We start from the raw sequence: 18,126 nt of genomic DNA, 5'->3' as shown, positions 1-18,126 counted from the left end.
AACAGCTTGCCTAGGATCGAGGTAAGACTAACTGGCCTATAGTTTCCCGGGTCCTCCTTCCTCCCTTTTTTGAAGATGGGAACCACGTTGGCCCTCTTCTAGTCCTCCAGCACCACTCCAGAGCACCACGAGTGCTCGTAAAGCCGTGCCAGGGGTCCTGCAATGACCTCGGCCAGTTCCTTTAGAACTCTAGGGTGGAGATCATCCGGACCGGCTGACTTGAAAACGTCCAGCCCCTCCAGAAGCTCCCTAACTAAGTCCTCGCTTACCCTTGGCCCAGGTGTGCCACCCCCAGGGCCCAAGGGGGGCCCAGCAGGGAGGTGGCTGTTCTGGTCCCTACTTAGGAAGACGGAGGCAAAGAAATTGTAATACAAAGAAGTAGTCTAGAAGTGGTTAACACTGCAGCTGAATGCAGGAACCAGGGGATGGGGAAATGTGCAATGGAATCATGTTGGAAGAGAAGCTGCGTCTGTAACTAACAAAGAATCAATTCATGTCCTCTGAAAAATACCACGGAGGGCATGAAAATGATGAACATTATTAATATAGCTCAAGGGAAATACGAAATTCAACAGCTGTCCAGCACTACAGATTGCATGCTCTTTTGGCCTTTCTACCCTTACTTTAAACTAGGCTTAGAGCTTCCAACTTTCTCATTAAGCTTGTAGCCATTCAATACCCATTTATATGACATGATTTATTATTCACTGAGTGCCAATAGTGCCAAATAAGAAGGCACAGTCCCTGCTTCAAGTAGTTTACAATCTGCTTTTGACAGAGCTGAGACATGTCTGATACAAATATACCATGGTGTGCCTGAGGTTGACTGCAGTGGTACAGGCAATGATCATTTGTTATTGCACTCGATTTCCGTACGCCCCAAAGGAATCTATTTCTGCACCTACTGAGACTGACAGAAATGTTGGCATTATTTCACTGGGAGCAGAACTGGCTCTGAATAAAGGTTGCGGAGAAGGGAAAAACAAAAGAGGTTTATTTGAAACAAAATGGGATTCTTTTCTTTAACAAAAGATAAGGTTTTCTAATGTCTAATGGATCCCATCTGACCTCTCCCACTTCACCTGCATCTAGGTATGATTTGGAAATAAGGGGAATAAGTTATGGAAGACACTTGATAGGTATGGCTTAGGGTGTTAATATAGTATAGTCCCTATTACCCAGAGGTTTGTTCTGATATGGCTTGTACCTCAGCTTTGAGCCCTCTCATGCTTTTCAGAAGCTGGTGCCTAAGAAAGCTCTGGCTAGGGTGGGGTGATACCTTTTAACTGGTGACTTTTGACCTCTTGCTTTGTTATTCAGGTAACACATCTGTGTCTGCTCTGGCTTTAGCTATGTAGTATAGCCAGCCATCATTTCAGTCATAAGGGAGGATGAAAACTGAAGTCTGCTATGCAGATCCAATGGGTCAGGTTCAGTTCCCATTAAAGTGCAAGGAAAGGCTCTGTTTGATGGAATGAGAGCCCTGTAATGAGAACGCCTTGCTGCATATACTAAAGGAATATTGCCATTAGCTGAAACTGTGTTCGAGTGCAAAGGATACAGAAGGTCAACTTCTTATCTCCTTTCAGATGGCCTATATCTGAATTAATTCTACTGATTTCAGTACTGATGTGTAAATCTGGAATAAAGTGAATTCACAATCTGGTTTCCCCTTGAGCAGGAGTGGCATATATGGTAGCAAGAGTCACTGTATTAAATTAATCATTGATTAACACTCATATTTAAATGTCCAAACTGAAGTAGTCTTACAGTGAGCTTGATGACAAAAGCTAAAGATGCACAAAACATAGCAAAACTGGAGCAAAGGTCTAGTATTTGTAGAACTAGATGGTACCACTCGTAGGACAATGGGTCCTTGCAGATAGCTGTGAATTTGGTGTAGGGAAAAGGGATGAGAACCGCGTAACCAAGATAATTGGTCCCAGCAATCCCTGCAAAAGAATAGTAGCAGTATGGACCCAGGAGGGTGGCTGCAATGGCAACAGCAAATTGAATCGAGCTGCCTGTGATGCTCAGTACTCCAAAACTGAAACTAGCTTCCCACTGAAAAGAAGACAGAAACATGTTATTACTTTCTGACTGATAAGAGAAATCTGCTAAAGGCTTTTTAAATAAAAGAGTCAGGGAACCTTCCTGTTTCTTTACTTCCAACATGGAAAACAGACTTTATAAAAATTCTATCATCTCTTATTCTGTGACCAAAATAAGAGACATAATGGAAGGGAAAATAAGCATGGTAAATGTCATATAAGCCACTTATTAAAAAAATCAGTGAAACCAGATTTTGCTAAAAATACTCAAAGAATAAATTAGAGCAGATGTATTTTATGTATGCATTTGTCATGTAACATTACAGTGGGTGGCCTTTCAAAAAGTTAACTTCTATCCTTGAATACTCAAAAAGTCTGCATTTTAAAGGCCGGAAATATTTCTGGGACCAGGAGGCTCCTGGTAGAACGTTTAAATCATGCCCACAGTAAGCCAGGTTTGGTTTGGTTTGGTTTTTTTTGATCCACAGCTTGAGTAGCAAATATGCTTTTCTTCTTGAAAGTATGATTTGGATTAACTCCTCAGTTCTACTGCATGTGACACCATATTGAATGACAACGTAAGTTTACCAGCGATCTTTGCGTGTGTTGTCTGTCAGCCAGAAGGACAAGCATGCCAGCAATAAGAGCCTGTGGAGGGGGAAAACGGAGAGTTACATGTGGTGACTTGTAATGCTAATAGTAGTACTTCAGATTCTGACGTACTGCACAAACATCATTTGTCACAACTCGGTGGGCCGTCCTCTGCTCCTATGAATGTGTATCGCACAATGCAGCTTCTGGTGGGATGGCACATGTCGGAGGGGAGGGGAGGGGTGGTAACGGCATATCGTATGAGCCGAGTAAGTTTATATGATACGATTTTGAAATTAGCCTGCTAGGATACACAAGTTTCTTCTGTTTTTTGGGGCAGCGCTAGTGAAGAGCAGATGGTATGTTTAAGTTGTCTTTTGTCTTTCCTAACCCTATAGCTGCAAGGGGCTGCTGCAGCACCCACTGTTAATGCCAGCTGGATCAATTCCAAGGTAACAGCTCTGCCAGCTGAGGAGCATGCTCATCCTCCCCCCTCCTGCTGTGTGCTAACATGTCTCTACCTTAGAAGAGGGTTACACTGGAAATCTCAGTATGGAGGAGTCTCTTCCCAGCAGGCATTTCAGAGTTGCTTTAAGGATACTTGGTCCCTGTAGCACAGAGTCCAAGGATCTCATGCTGTGAGAACAGAAGTGGTCCAGGTAGGAGGGAAGTCTGGTCCAACTTCCAGTGTGGTCAAATGCATCCAACTGAAAGGAACATTTTGTCTCCATTCCCCCAAAGCCAACATAATCAGCAAAGAAAACCTGTTTCAAACATTGCTTGGAGAATGGGTAAAATGAACCATTATGAGAATGACCTTCTTTTGTGCTAGTTGTCGTTCCCATCATCCCTTCTCATTAGAATGATAATGCCTGCTCTACTTGCAGAAGAATTGTAATAACACCAACACTTTTCACAATGGTTTGTTTTGAATAGCTTGCTTGTTGTACTTTTCTCTTTCAGGGTATTGCTGTTACAATGTCATCTACAGGAGTTAAGTGCAAAACTTCCCTTGATGAGGAAGTGCTGCATCACATAATAAGAAGAACTAGCACGTGGTCTCTGAATGACAGAACGGTGGGAGTACAGTTAACTTTACAGGTTTCCCTTGCTTTATGCGGGCTCTGTATGTGTGAATTTGCTCTTATGCAATGACCCTTTTTATACCCAAAATTCGTTATAGGCGAGGCAAATTCATTCTCATGCAATCAGTGTGGTGGGAGCCCGCAATCAGCTGCTTTGTGCAGTGCACTGTGGGAGTGGCACGCGCCAAAATATCTTGTGTGGATCTACGACGTGTTTCTGTAGTTGCCACCCCATTATAGTAACATTCACCACCACCCTGTGCTTGTGTGCACTGTCTGCTGTAGGTGAGTACTAAAATTGTCTTGTAAAAGTGGTAGAAATGGGTCTGGGAGTCAGTACAGTCAAGGTCTTGGAACGTATCCCTATTTGTTACATTGCAAAGTGGGTTCCCTTTATGTGAATTCGAGTTATGCACCTTTTTCCAAGAATGCATGTACAGCGTAAACCGAGGGAAACTTGCACTTTTCATGGACTCAGACATAGCATTGTATTTCTTTCTGTGCAGTGTGACCACAAATATTGGTGCGTATTGTTCATAATGAAATAGATTGATGCTGTGGTATCTCCTGTTCTACTTATGTTCTTGAATTATTGAAGGAAACCACTACGTAAAGTTCATTAGGAAGAAGAACTATGTAAGAGGGTGGAAAGGCTTTACCGTAAGCCACACTACCAGCAGGCATTTTCGGAACATAATAACTTTATGCTAAGACTTGTACCGGAGCTAGCAGATATGGCTCATTAAGTTAAGATACTAGGCAGGAGGGTGTGCTCCTCAAAGGAGAGAGAACTAGAACAACAGGAGGTTCTTGAAGGTCTAAGAAGTTAAGAACAGGTAGAAAGCCAATCTTTTGGAAAGGGGATGACTTTGGATTCCACCAAGGGTCATTCTGCCCTTCTGGAGAAGAAGGTAGCCCCTTGGATAATATACCCTATCAAACAGGGCGAATATGGGATAAAGGGGAAAGCTGGGCATGTTCATTATATCTTTGCCATTGATCCAGGGCCAAATATGGTATGGGAGACAGCGCTCTTCCCTATTTGGGGTAAACAGGCACCACTCCATTCACGTTAAACCTACTGGCAGTGACTTTGGCTCACTGTTCTTAACTTTCTGCCAGGATACACGAATATTGGATATATTTCTTTGCCCTGAATAATTTAACATTGAGGAGTGAGAGCATTGCTGGAAGATGTGCTTGAAATGAGTCTGCACATGAGCAGATCAGAAAGCAGCATGATCTGGGCACTTGCACAAGTAAAAGACTGTGTCCATAAAACCCCAGAACTTTGAGCAATACAGCCCTGTGGTTTGCTTTCTACTTCTGGCATGCTAACTTTCCATGGCACTTTCTATTTTGAATTTTTGATTTAAGGAATTTTAAAATACTTCTCCTGAGGCTGAGCCTGAAGTTATATTCTTGGCATATCCATACCATAAAGTTCCCATGGTCAAAATCAGAAACATCTGGAGTCATGAGTGGCTGTTGGCTAAATTCATCAGAATTAAAGTTTACAAGGGATCCTAGCAGGTTCTAGCCAGAGTAAATAATACAACAGAATAAGAGTAACTATTAAGAGCAATTGTAATACTGAGGCTACACTATGAGGTGAGAACCAAAGCTTTTTCACAATATGCTTTTCCAGCTAAGAGACCTTCAATTTACACTTAACACACATGTGGTTGATGGAACAAAGAAAAATTTGAAGAAGGATGAAAGCAGGGGAGGGATTATTCACCCCTGCTGGTTTAGCTCCAGGCAGATAGTTTAAGCTATTAGATGATCAGTTTCCAGTATGTTTTTAAATACTCTGGCAAGGAATTTTATTTTCTATCCCAAAGTCTAAATTGCTGTAAGATTGACACTGGGTTTTTTTTTTATACATTGCCATTTTGTTTTATTTCTTAAGGCAGAACTTTTTCACAGTTGTGCTTGAAGAGTCTGGTCCAATGTAACCAATGGGAGGCTTTCCAGGGACTTATAGCCAATTTTTTAAAGGGAAGTAGGTATTTCTCTGCTCAGTGCCACACATCCCAGGCTGTTGGCTAGCAGAACCTCCAGAGCTAGCAAGCAGCTCTTTTCTCCCCTTTTCCTGCAATGGGGTCAATTAAGTCCCTAAACCATGGCTTTTTTAGAATCCTGTCCTGTCTAACGGGCAGCCCTGAATTGATGAGAGTTGGTTCAGGCCCTTTGCAACCTGAAACAATAGTTCTTGCAATTCTGTCTTGCATTTTGTTAGTTGTTACAGCTTTTAATGTTGCAAAGCCAATTGCCACTATCCAGTCCATGCTGGAGAAAGGGAAAGGTACAGTCTTCTCCCTTTGGAGTCTCCTTTTGGTGTTTTTCCTGTATTGTGGGGCTGCTGGCAGGACACACGCTGCTCCTCTGATCCCAGACAATGAAGTACAGCCACGAGAGATAGAGAATGGTGAGTCAAATTTCACATCATGCCATGCAGTACATATACTTCCTGGCGGGGCAGCCATCCACGGGTGAACTCGCACCAAGTGCACGATTCTGCTTTGGTCCATATCCTGAGAACAGTCTGTAAATTGTAGATGGTGGAGGGAGGAAGGTGGATCCTCCCTTTACCATCAGCTGCTCAGCTTCCACTCCCAGCCCTGCTCTGGGCTGATTCTCTCTTACCATGGGCCACATTCTGGTAACCCACCAGAATCTGTAAGTCTTGCAGCCTTACCCAGCCTCTGCATACCTTTTTCAGGCACCTAGTCCCTTATGTTTCCAGCCCTGATACCTCCATTATGTCTAGTCTCTCTTCCAGGTATATGCAGCTTTGTGTTTCCAACCCCTTCCCAGTAATGCTCTTAGTTCTCCAAATTGCACTGCTTCTGGCAGTGCCATTCCCATGTAGTCATGACCCGACTTTAAACACAGGGCCAAAGCAGATGTGAGTCACGGTAGCCCCAGCATGTCTTTCCAAGCTAGCCCTACCCTGGAGTGGGATGCCTGGATATATGTGACAGCCATTGTAGCCTTGCAGTCCCCAGGGAGAAAGTCTACAATTAGTGGCTTGCACAGAACAGGCATAATGCTCTACTTCCAACACTGCCTGTGCCTTTATCAGCTCCACCGGTGACTTACAAACTATTTGTGTTTTCTAGAAAGCTCCCTACTGTAGCTAGCCTTAGACTCTACAGTCCTGCACACCTCTGGGCTGCTGTTTTAGGCCGTCCTTGTGGCAGATGCCTGGGCAATCAGTGCTAGTCTTCCTCTTCCTCCTCATCCTTATCCTCCATGTTATCTTTCTTGCCCTGCTCAACAAAACCAGCTCCTCAGGGAAGGCTATTCCACATGCCAGTACTATTTATATGAGGTTCTAGCAAGAGCTTATTAACCCAGCTCGAGCAGAACGGCAGTGTGTCACTTTATAGATGAGGATGCTGTTTGCTGAAAGCCACAACCAGTGCTTAAAGCACTTTGAAAATACCAATAGGCTCTGATTGGTAAGCGTTGTTGGGATTGAGCAGCACCTGATATGCAGCTCTAGAAAAGTCAGTGATATCTGCCCCACCTGTCTGCAGAGTACCCCCAGAGTGCTGAGTCTCTCCCCACTGTCCTGTTGCTTGTCCCAGGGAACAGACCAAGGTTTGCCCTGGGATAACTCCTTATCCCCATAAGTGTCTGCTCCACTGCCTTTATAATGGACCTCACAGCTGCAGCAGGGGAATTTCTGCCAGCCTTGCTTTTGCATTGTGGCAGAAGTCTTTCTTTTCATAGAAGGGGTTAGCCTGGACTACCCCTCGGAGACCCCCTTTATTACAGGCAATCAGTAAGGAGACAAACAACAAAAGCATTTACTCTATAGAAGAAGAGTATTATACAAGAAAACTGGCTCATGAGTTTGGAGAGGGAGAACAAAAATGCCATGTACAGTTTCTTACCCTCTCAATAAGCTACCACCCCTAGCTTTCAGAGAGTCCTGCCATTATCTCTAGAAATCAGCCTTCCTTTGTGCTGATTTTTTTTGTCAGCCTTGGCTGCTGGTGCCTTAGACCATTCTCCAGCCTGGGAAAAATCCAAAGACCTCTGAGCCAGCTCCCCTCTATTTTCCCTGCTTCCCCTCTTTCCAAACTCTTCCCCCTCCCCCACAACCCCCAGCATTGTCCCAATTCCTCATGGGTCTCCTCCAGAAATTTCTGTCCATGGGACACCTGGCATTCCTCTCCTTGATGAGCCATTTCTCTTAGATGCTTTTGCTATAGAGGAGTTGATTTCCCCATTAGTCGCAGACAGTGCCTTGGGTGCCCAACTCAATAATGTCTCCTTCTGCCTGCGTCTGGGAGTAGCAATGTCCTTGCTCTCATGTCAATAGCAACAAAGACTTAGCAGTTACACCTATTTTCTTATCTTTAATTATACATCCCTCTATTCTATTGATTAAACTATGACCAAGATACATATAGACAGCATAACATAATCTGTCTAATGATAGAATCAGTATAAATGGATGCAGCATAGCACTGGGTTTCCAACAAGACCACACATGCCATATTGGTGAAATAAACACCAGAAAATCTGCAAGACACCCCATGAACCTCCAGACCCTAGAGGGGCTTGTGACAGTATCTAAATGAATTAATCTGGCTCTTAATTCATGACGGGTAAACCCTGGTCCCACTGTATTTAATGGCAAAGTTCCACTGACTTCATCAGGAGGAAGCAAGCTTTGGACCTCAGATGCTAAATGCAGCCTAAATCTATATCTGTAATGCACAAAAAGCATGTGATGTGGTATTATTTAGGAAATTCGTTTCAACAGATCATCCTGTTCCTTGAGCTGCTGTCAACATCTGTCACTTCTATCACTGTGTATTCTTTAGCGCACACTGCTTGTGGCTGTACAGTAAGATGAATGAGGTGCTGTTAGGACAGTTGGCAGGGCCAAACCCAAGAATTCCTTGCATTACTTTCTATTATCATGATACAGTATCTTGCTCGCTGCAGCACATCTACTCATTCATGTAACAATTCATTTCTTCATTTAAATTTGGCCATAGCATTGCCAGCTTCTAGACACAAAACTGTCTTCTTCCATCTGCTTTTTAAAACTGAACTCCCTTTTCAGGAAATGGGAAGCTCTGCTTAAATATTGCTAAAAAATGTGGTCTTTCAGTAGGAAAATGGGATAAGTAATTCAAGGAGCTGTGGGAACAAATGTGAGGCAAAGCTGTGGGGGGGGTTTAGAGGCTCAGATGAAATGGGATTTAGATTGGGAACACTTATTGGTTTTAATTTGCTAAATTGAAACTGCTTTCTGTTCTTGCATGTCTCTCTATAGAGTGTACCAAATCCAAGAAGGGGTAAGCAGCTGAAAAAATAGGCATGGCATCTTTAGTGAACCAGATGCTATGTTAGAAATATCATTTGTACATGTTTCGGTCCTGTCAATGGCAAAGTTTTAAGGAAAGCAGTCCCTGGAATTGCAATCTAAAGCTTGTGCCAAGGACAGGATTATGCTAGCTATAAGGAATGGCATCCTCGGTCAGTCTGGCCCACAGTTTTGATATGTATAGTATATATATTTGGTTCCACGTATCTTCACTAATTCTGACAAATTTAAGGGAACCACGAAAGTAACATACTTTTGACTGAGTGGCCATAGCTGCCTCTATTCTGTAACATGGAAATTAGAAACTGGTGGGTGGTTTCACCAGCCAAAGTATGGAAATAAAGCTTCCAAACCTGGCTCTGTTTAAAGCCCTTTCCTCAGAGCTGGGTTATTATCCTGAAAACAATCATAAAAACCAAATCTAATGAACAGAAAACCACTGGATGATAATTCCTGAGAGACCTTCCCCACTTCAACCATCCAGGAGGGGAGAAGACCCACCCTTCCCTTAATTCCCCTTCTGGCCCAGCTTCCCCTTCCTTTATACTCCACCCTAGCAGCAAGACCAGCTAGGTCTGTTAACCCTTTACAGGCAACCCTGCCAATACTTTGTGCACCTCTGCTCTAATTTACACTGTGCATTGAGATGACTTCAGTTAGGAGGCACAAATCAGGTCTGAAGCTAGATTCTTAAATGATGATGAAAGTTTCATTAGACTATAGCTGCATAATCTTTTTTCTTCTTAAACTTTGTCCCACATGTATATCTCTGATTTCATTGTTTAAAACATAAAATAGAAGGAGGGTTTTGCAAAAACTAAAGGGCAATGAACCTTTGGGGGGAACCCCCTCCCCAGCTGATTACTGGGAGAGAGAACCAAATTTATCTCAGTTATAACAACACTGCTCTAGTAATGTTAAGTCACATTTTATACAAGTGTAACTGCAATCAGAATTAGGTCCAGAGTGAATGTTTTGTTTTTGTTCCAAAAGCAAAAGTTTTTGACTGAAAACATCATGAAACAATCAATATGCCAATATTTACTGCAAAGTTAAATCTTTTGAAGCTCCTGTATATAATTTCATTCGACTCCAAGGACACCTCTAAAAAAAAAAAAGAATTTATATTAATTAGAAAGAAAGAAGAAAAGGAAATAGTTTTTTTTTCTTTCCATCTCAATAACTTTTTTTTCTCCGATAATATTCTTGTTCTGCCTACCACAGCTCCATTCCAGATGGGACAGGCAATTCGAACACTCCAGCCAACAAACCAAGGCTTGTAAGAAAAAGCAGGAAAAAAAGCCAAAATTCCAGAAAAAATGCTTGTAATCCCAAAGGAACTAAGTACCCATCCCGTAACCTCATATAAGCTCTTCATTCTTGGACTCCCTCTCTGCTAGAGTCACAGCAAGGATTAAAACTAAAACACTTTGTGGTAAACAGAAGTTTCTTAGAGACTGTCGTCATGACATGAGCTGATGTTTAATCATGCTAGGTAAACATTATTTGATTATCTAAATATCCCTACATATTGTACTGAATTAAAGCAGGCCCATAACCTGTGCAATAGTATGCATGTGTATTTGTGTGTTTATAATATTTTTTCTCCCCAAAGAATCATTCCAGTCCACTTTCAGCTGCAGAAGTTTCCAGTCAGTCATTTTGAATTGCTCCTCTCTTGTCTTCCCATGAGGAGTGACCACTTCCTATTGTATGGAAAGCCAGAAACTTGCTGGCCAGGACTGTAGTTGTCATTTCCAATCCTGACCTGTCCATTGGAGCCAAGTTGAAACCCAACATCCTTTGTGTCCAATAGATCAGCGTACACAGAACACAGATGTATCTCTGTGCATATGACCATACTCACCCCAGCTGTAGTTATTTTTTAACATGTAGTTTGTAGCAAGAAAACATCATTTGGGAATGTTGCTTGTTTCAGTTTTAAAATCAAATGCGTTGCACCATTAACGCTATTTCTATCTTTTGATCTTCTAAAATATCAAATTTAAAATTCAGCTTTGAGCACAGGAAAGACGAAGGGCGTTGGAAAATGTGTGCACTGGTTCTAGGGCAAAAAAGCCTTTGAGCTCAATGGCAACAGGATGAGACCTCTAATAAGTCATACAAACAAAGCGGCTAACAAGACAGGATCCCACCTCTCCTGTACCAGCCATGCCAATATATTTTGATTGAAAGAACTAAAGCAATTATTTTTTATACACTTTATCAAGTGTAATGCCTGAGCCATCACTGCACGCTGCTGATAATGGATGAACTCATTTCAAGCATGTGCCATCCTTGGAGAGCTGCCGTAGTTGTGTGATACTTCAGCAAGGGCAGCATCTGATAGCAGCGCTCTTACATAGGTGAGGAAGGAACTGATTTTCCATCCAGCTGAACCAGAGGATGTCTCTTGCTCTTGACAAGAACCATCTGCAAGTTCAGTCTCACTACTTTGTCCGATCCTTGCTTGGCCCAGCACGGATCAGCAGGGCTGAAAATCAACCATTTGTAGCTTGCTAATTCTCTGGCTGGCCCTACTCTGGTCCTCACTGTTCCAAACTACCACAGCTGGTAACAGTCCTATATTGGCCGTCCACCAGCTAGGATATAGAGTGCCAGACCTCCTCCTGCTGTTGGTGCATCCCCTACACTAGAGCCAAGAGGGGAAAGGAGGCCTGTGCTAGTTTTGTGCCAGCTGTTTCCCATGGTGGGAAAATCCTGAGCTGCCAAGAAGTGGCTGGAGTCTGGCAGCCACTGCCTTGGTGGCTTAGAGGGAATGAAGCAGGCCAGACAATCTGTCCTTGCCAAGTCAAGGTGGAATGGGGCACCATTTGTAGTGCACCCTGTGTAGACATTTATCCACGGATAGCAGATGATCTCAGCAACATTAGGAACTGCAGCGACTTTGCCACTGTAGCAGGGTACATAGGTAGCACAGAGCTCTGTGTTGACACGGCTGGATGCCTTCAATACCTGAAAACTCTTGTCAAGCTATCTTAGGGCACTGCATGTGAAAGTACCCCCAGTAGATCTGGAAATAAGGATACAGAATGAAACTGAACTTTGAGTTTGAGTCTATTTGTCTTCACAATATTCACTTTGCTAAGTTGTTATGGATGGGGGAGGTTGGCATCTAACTGAGTTATGTACCAGCTGTGCATAGTGCATTTATTTATAAAGCACTGACTTCCTTGATCACAAATTAGTACAACTCCTGTTTAATTAAATTACTATTAGCAGGCCTGGCATTTTTTATTCAATTTGCACAATCTAGCCTCTATTAAATTAATTTTAATCTCCGTTTGATATGGAAGTCAATACAGTGATACAAGGAAAATTCTGTTGTTCGCTTTTAAAGGGCAAGGCACTTGCAAAATGATTTCATATTCTTGAGTAAAAAAACAGGGAGGCCAGATGCTCGTTGTTAAGTACCTCCCACCCTAGGACTTTGAAAGATCATACACAACTTTAAAATGTAATTTCATGCATGTGGAGTGAAGGAAGAAGGCCTAATAGCTTAGTATTACTTAGTGCTTCCAATCTAATTCAGTTAGGGCAGTGTGAATGTCTTCATCACATGATCAGCACTCTGATCTTGGTTTTGGCGGTGTGTTTCCAATATGCACTGTAATGCCTTTCTCATGACTTGAATGGTTCACATTCCATATTTCCTTGCTGTTGTTTGGTAATCAGAGTTGTATTTCATTCCCTGATGAAGAGAGACCTTCTCACAGTAGCTGACAGAGAATGCAGTCCTTGGTCTGAGTCATGCGTTGACTTTTTACTGAACTTTTTATCTGAAGGTTAAAGCAACCTGGCATGCAAATATATAGAGCAGACAGTTTAGTGGTTTTGGTTTTGCAGTAGGAAAACTATGTTGGATTAACTCCTGGAGACTCCTCTCTCTGCAGTGTCTTTCCTCAAGTTAGGAGGTACTTAGACAAGCTCCAAAAAGGTGCTATCTGTGGCAGGAGGTGAGACAGACAGGCGGAAAGAAGGCAGCACAGCCTGGAGGCTTGTTGCTAAAGGCTCTGCCTCCACTCAGCTTTTTCATGCAGCTTCCTGGGGTTGGTGGGGTTTAGAAGTCAGGACCCTGCCCAGATGACACCAAGTTTATATATAATTATTTTCAATATATATTTTTTGCTTGGCCCCTGTGCTTTCCCTCTGTGAGCTCTTTTGCAGGATGTTGAGGCATGATTCAAGCTTAGGGCTGTAAAAAAAAATAACCTACTGTCAAATATAATAGCATTCCAAGGCCCTACACAACAGGGCTAACTAATGAAGCAATCAGCTTAAACATGGCAGAGATTTGTTCTGTCACACAGAGCGTTGTGGGACAGGGCTACATTTGGAAGGGAGCCATTCATGGATTTATTTTGTTTTGAGAAACCAAAGGATGTTATTGTACTCGAGAAATATAGAAATGATGGTGCCGAGTCTATGCCATAGTGGCTGTAAGCTAATGAAACGCAGGCCAGTCGGTCAGTCTGTCTTTTTTTTCCTTTTAATTTGATACTTCAGAATAACAAAACGTGGGGCACAATTCTACCTGAGGTTTTAAATCTGCTTTAAATAAACCTAATGAAATAAATCCCTCATGGATGCACGTTACAGTTTGTGAGATGTACATTAAGGTTTAGCTTAAGTGGGAAAGAGCTACAGTGAATGCATGAGCTACTCTTCAAAGTGAAATAAGTGACTACATGGGTCTGAACAAGTTTAACTAAGGTGGCTGATAGTACCCCTTTAGTTTAACAGGTGCAAACTTGTGTATATGTTAAGGCTAAGGTTTCTCTTCATTCCCAGAATACTTCAGGAGAGACGGTGAAAGAGCAGATTTCTCCCATATTAACAGACTCAGTCCTGCTTTCATGAGGCCTCTCCAAAGAAGAGGGTAGTTCTCATTACATGTCCATTCACTCCTTGACCTTTTGAGCTATTTGCCAACGAAGAGTCATTGTTGTTAATTTCTATGGTGTATTCAGAAATGTTAGCCAGCTACTAGGAGCTGTCTTACTTTTAATTCAGATGGTAACCATTTTTGGTTCCTTCTAAAACTAGTTTAGGTGCATACATTTGGCAGTTTTGAATGTAGCAATAATCACTTCCCGAATGAACTAAATGGAGTAGTGCACTCCTGTAAAGATATTTGTTAATATTGGCTGTGGCACCATGCATGAAAGATGATGCCCTTTGAAAAGCAGTTAGAAGGAAGGTCTAAGGAACTGATTTTAGCAGTTTTACTGTGGTGTGAATCAGATTGCTGTATGCAGGTTGATCAGATTTCCAGAATAAATTATTATGTTAACTTTCAGCTATATCCATGATCAACACTAGGTGCTGCTCTGCTGCTACTCATATGAAATATATGTTAGCAAAGCTTTTAAATAATATTTACTGCAGTCTCCACATTTGTGTCCTTGTTATCTACATCCAGAATGTTGGTAATCACTTTGTTTTACTGCACACTAGCTTAATAAATATTTAGTTTTATTTCTGATGGGTTGCATTGCATCATCCAGCATTGTCACACCACTGCATGTATAGGAAACAGCACTGGAAGGGAATAAAATGAAGCAACTCTACATTTTTCAGCTCATCATACAAATATTTACTTAAACTCTGCTTCTAGATTTTTAATTAATTTATTTATTTGCAATCCGAGGGGAATGACTTTGTTAACGGGATGATTCTGGGAATAGACTGACAGCTACAAGGCCAGAGAGGAAGTTTGTTCATGGGGGGGGTAGGGGGGAGGGCAGGAGGAGGAATAATATGAAAAAAAATGTTTAGCTCTGTTGGGTTTCAGGCTTTCTACTCCCACATATTTGAGTGGGAGAAAGGACAAGTCTCTAGGACGTTGATTTCCCCATGGCAACAGAAAACGGAAATGACTTTAACCCCATCTAGTGACAGATGACTCATTGCTCAGCCTACTGCTATTTTTCAAGCTTTGGAACAATACAGTGGAGAAGAAAAAGCCAGTCTCTGTTATCTCATATTCTTAGCATTAGGGCTCGTGGGAGAGGGCAAGTCTCTGGCTTCTGTATTCAAAGGACTGCAGCATTTTACTTTGCTGACTCTTGATTATTCTTTTATTGTAGTGGGAAGCCAAACAGATTTGAGTGCTCTCTGTTCCTTAGCCACAACAAAGCAAACAGCAGGTTGAGCCATCTAGGCTGTCTTCTCACTGGTGAGATGACTGATATGAGTCTGGTATGAAGCATGATTTGATTTCAAACCAGTTTGGGTTCTCCACAGCTCCACCTGCTTTCAGTATTTCTTGTTTCTGGCCAGGGACAAAACAACGTTCATGACTCTTCATTCTGGACTTTCCAGAGATGCTCAGAACTGGAGTGAGTTCTTTCATCATCTTCTCCAGCTACCACCCACACACACCAGGCCCCACTCTCCTCTGCCTCATCTCAGAAACTGCTGTCTGATGGAGTATATCCTCTGAACACTGATTTCTGACTCCAGTGACTGGCTAGTCTCCCTTATTAGAATCATAGAAAATTCGGGTTGGAAGGGACCTCAGGAAATCATCTAGTCCAACCCCCTGCTCAAAGCAGGACCACCCCCAACTAGATTATCCCAGCCAGGGCTTTGTCGTAAAAACTTCCAAGACGAGATTCCATCGCCTCTCTGGGTAGCCTGTTCCAGTGCTTTACTACCCTCTTAGTGAGAGTTTTTCCTTATCCAATGTAAACATCCCCTGATACAACTTGAGCCCATTGCTCCTTGTTCTGTCATCTGCCACCACTGAGAACAGTCCAGCTCCATCCTCTTTTGAACCCCCTTCAGGTAGTTGAAGGCTGCTATTAAATCCCCACTCACCCTTCTCTTCTTCAGATTAAATAAGCCTAGTTCCCACAGCCACTGCTTGGAAGTCACATGCTCCAGTCCCGAAACATTTTTGTTGCCCTTTGCTGGACTCTCCAATTTGTCTACATCCTTTCTGTGTGTGTGTGTGGGGGGGGGAGGGGGGGGCGCTCAAAACTGGATGCAGTACTCCAGATGTGGCCTCACTAGTGCAAAATAGAGTGGAAGAGTCACTTCTCTCCAACTGCTAGCAATGCTCCTACTAATGCAGCCCAGTAGGCCATTAGCCTTCTTTGCAACAAGAGCACACTCTTGGTTCATATCCAGTTTATTGTCCCCTGTAACCCCAAGGGCCTCTTCTGCAGAGCTGCTGCTTAGCCAGTCAGCCCCCAGCCTGTACAGGTGCATGGGATTATTCTGTCCTAAGTGCAGGACTTGACACTTGTCCTTGTTGAACCTCATAAGATTTCTTTTGATCCAGTCCTCCAGTTTGTTGAGGTATCTCTGAATCCTACCTCTACCCGCCAGCATATCTATTGCTCCCCCCAGCTTGGTATAATCTGCAAACTTGCTGAGGTTGCACTCAATGCATCTTCCCGTTGTTGATGAAGATAATGAACAAAGCCAGCCCTGGGATTGACCCCTGGGGCACTCCACTTCATACCAGATGCCATTTAGACATCAGGCCACTGATTACTACCCTTCAAACCCATTGATCCAGCCAGTTTTCAATCCTCCTTTTCTATCCATCCTCTGTGGCCCATTCATCCAATCCCTACTTCCTTAGCTTGCTTGGAATAATGTTGTGGGAAACTATGTAAAAAGCCTTGCGCTATGGGGCAGGGCTGTACTGCTACCCAGCATGTCCACAGGTGGCAGATAGTGGAATGACTTTCGGGGAAGGTTACCTGTAAAATAAGCAGGGGTAACTGTTGAATAAACAGTTGTGGACCAAGCAGCAACAGCACCACCAGGATGGAGTGAGGACCACAGATGGCAATGGTTTTCCTCCTTAAAAGATACATATATCCTTTGACATGGTGAGTACAAATGGCCACTATAATAAACCTGTCCAGCCCCTAGCCATGGGTCTACAAGTCCTCAGCAATGGAGTAGACAGAAGAAGATGTTAAAATCTCAACAGCTATGAAGATGGATGAAGGCTGCAGTGGAACGAGATCCCAGATTGTCTCAGTATCTTTGCCATTGGATCAAGGTCCCATTCTATCACGAGCCATGTGGAAGCTGATGTGCAGCAGCTTGTTCATGATAAAAGAAGCCAAGCACAGGCATCTTCCATGAAAACAGCTTTTCCAGCATATCCCTCAAGCCCTTTGGTGACCAGCTAATGGTGACAGGAACAGGTTTGTGAGGTCTGGAAGCTCCTAGTCATGAACTGGTACAAAGGCAGTAGTTACAAGAAGGTCATCTAGCACTTTGAGACAGGAGTATGATTCAGCGGCTGTAACTGTGCCTGGCAGCCCTGTTCAGGATCCACTCTACTCAACCCACATGGGGAGGGGGCTAGAATAGGTGCCCTAAACATAGACTATCTAATACAGTATTCTGTATTTCTTCCTGACTGGATAACCACACCCAGTGGGATCACCTTTACTGCAGCTGAAAATACCAACAAAGACACACCATCATTTTCAGGACCTGGAACATCAGGACCCTCCTGGACAACCCTAATAGTGAATGCCATAGCACCACACTGCAATTATGGCCAAGAATTCAGGTGGCACAACATCAAGTTAGCTGCACTGAGCGAGACATGGTGAGCATGAGATGGGCAGCTCAGAAAACATGGAGGCTATACCTTCTTCTCGAAGAGTAAATGGGAAGGAGAATGCTGACTTACCATGATGCTACATCTGATCACCAACAAATTTCCAGCCAGAGTAAAGCTAAACTACCGAATGGATGGTAAGCTGTTTAACCTCAGCTGACTTGGAGCCAGAACCAAGATGATGCTGACCACAATCATTGAGCTTTAGTGTGCTGATGATGCTGTAATGTGTGCTCACTCAGAAGCAGAGCTCCAGGCAATCGTCAACATCTTAATCAAAGCATACAAGGAAATGGGACTGAAGCTTAACATTTGGAAGACTAATGACTTTGGGACTAATAAATTAGGACAACAAGCTCCTAAAGAAAGTCCCCAGCTCTGGTAATGAAGATCTACGGTGAGACTCTGGAGAATGTTGAGTATTTCCCC

General features: G+C 43.0%; 1 protein-coding gene across 1 annotated transcript in view; it reads right to left on the bottom strand.

The window, feature by feature from the left end:
• TMEM212 (transmembrane protein 212) overlaps positions 1–10,618 on the bottom strand; it is a 13,730-nt gene extending 3,112 nt beyond the window's left edge. Inside the window, exons 1-3 of the mRNA XM_019503305.1 lie at positions 10,300–10,618; positions 2,640–2,699; positions 1,741–2,064 (exon numbers count right to left, since the gene is read on the bottom strand). Of these exons, the coding sequence (XP_019358850.1) occupies positions 1,741–2,064; positions 2,640–2,699; positions 10,300–10,458 (543 nt within the window). The 5' untranslated portion in view covers positions 10,459–10,618. The remainder of the gene's footprint in view (positions 1–1,740; positions 2,065–2,639; positions 2,700–10,299) is intronic.
• Positions 10,619–18,126: the final 7,508 nt, after the last annotated feature.

Source organism: Gavialis gangeticus, unplaced genomic scaffold, assembly GCF_001723915.1.
Source record: "Gavialis gangeticus isolate Ggan-Ray unplaced genomic scaffold, GavGan_comp1, whole genome shotgun sequence".
In the NCBI taxonomy this organism is placed as follows: Eukaryota; Metazoa; Chordata; order Crocodylia; family Gavialidae; genus Gavialis; species Gavialis gangeticus.
The sequence above is the reverse complement of the archived record's forward strand: the minus strand, read 5'-3'. Positions and strand labels throughout refer to the sequence as shown.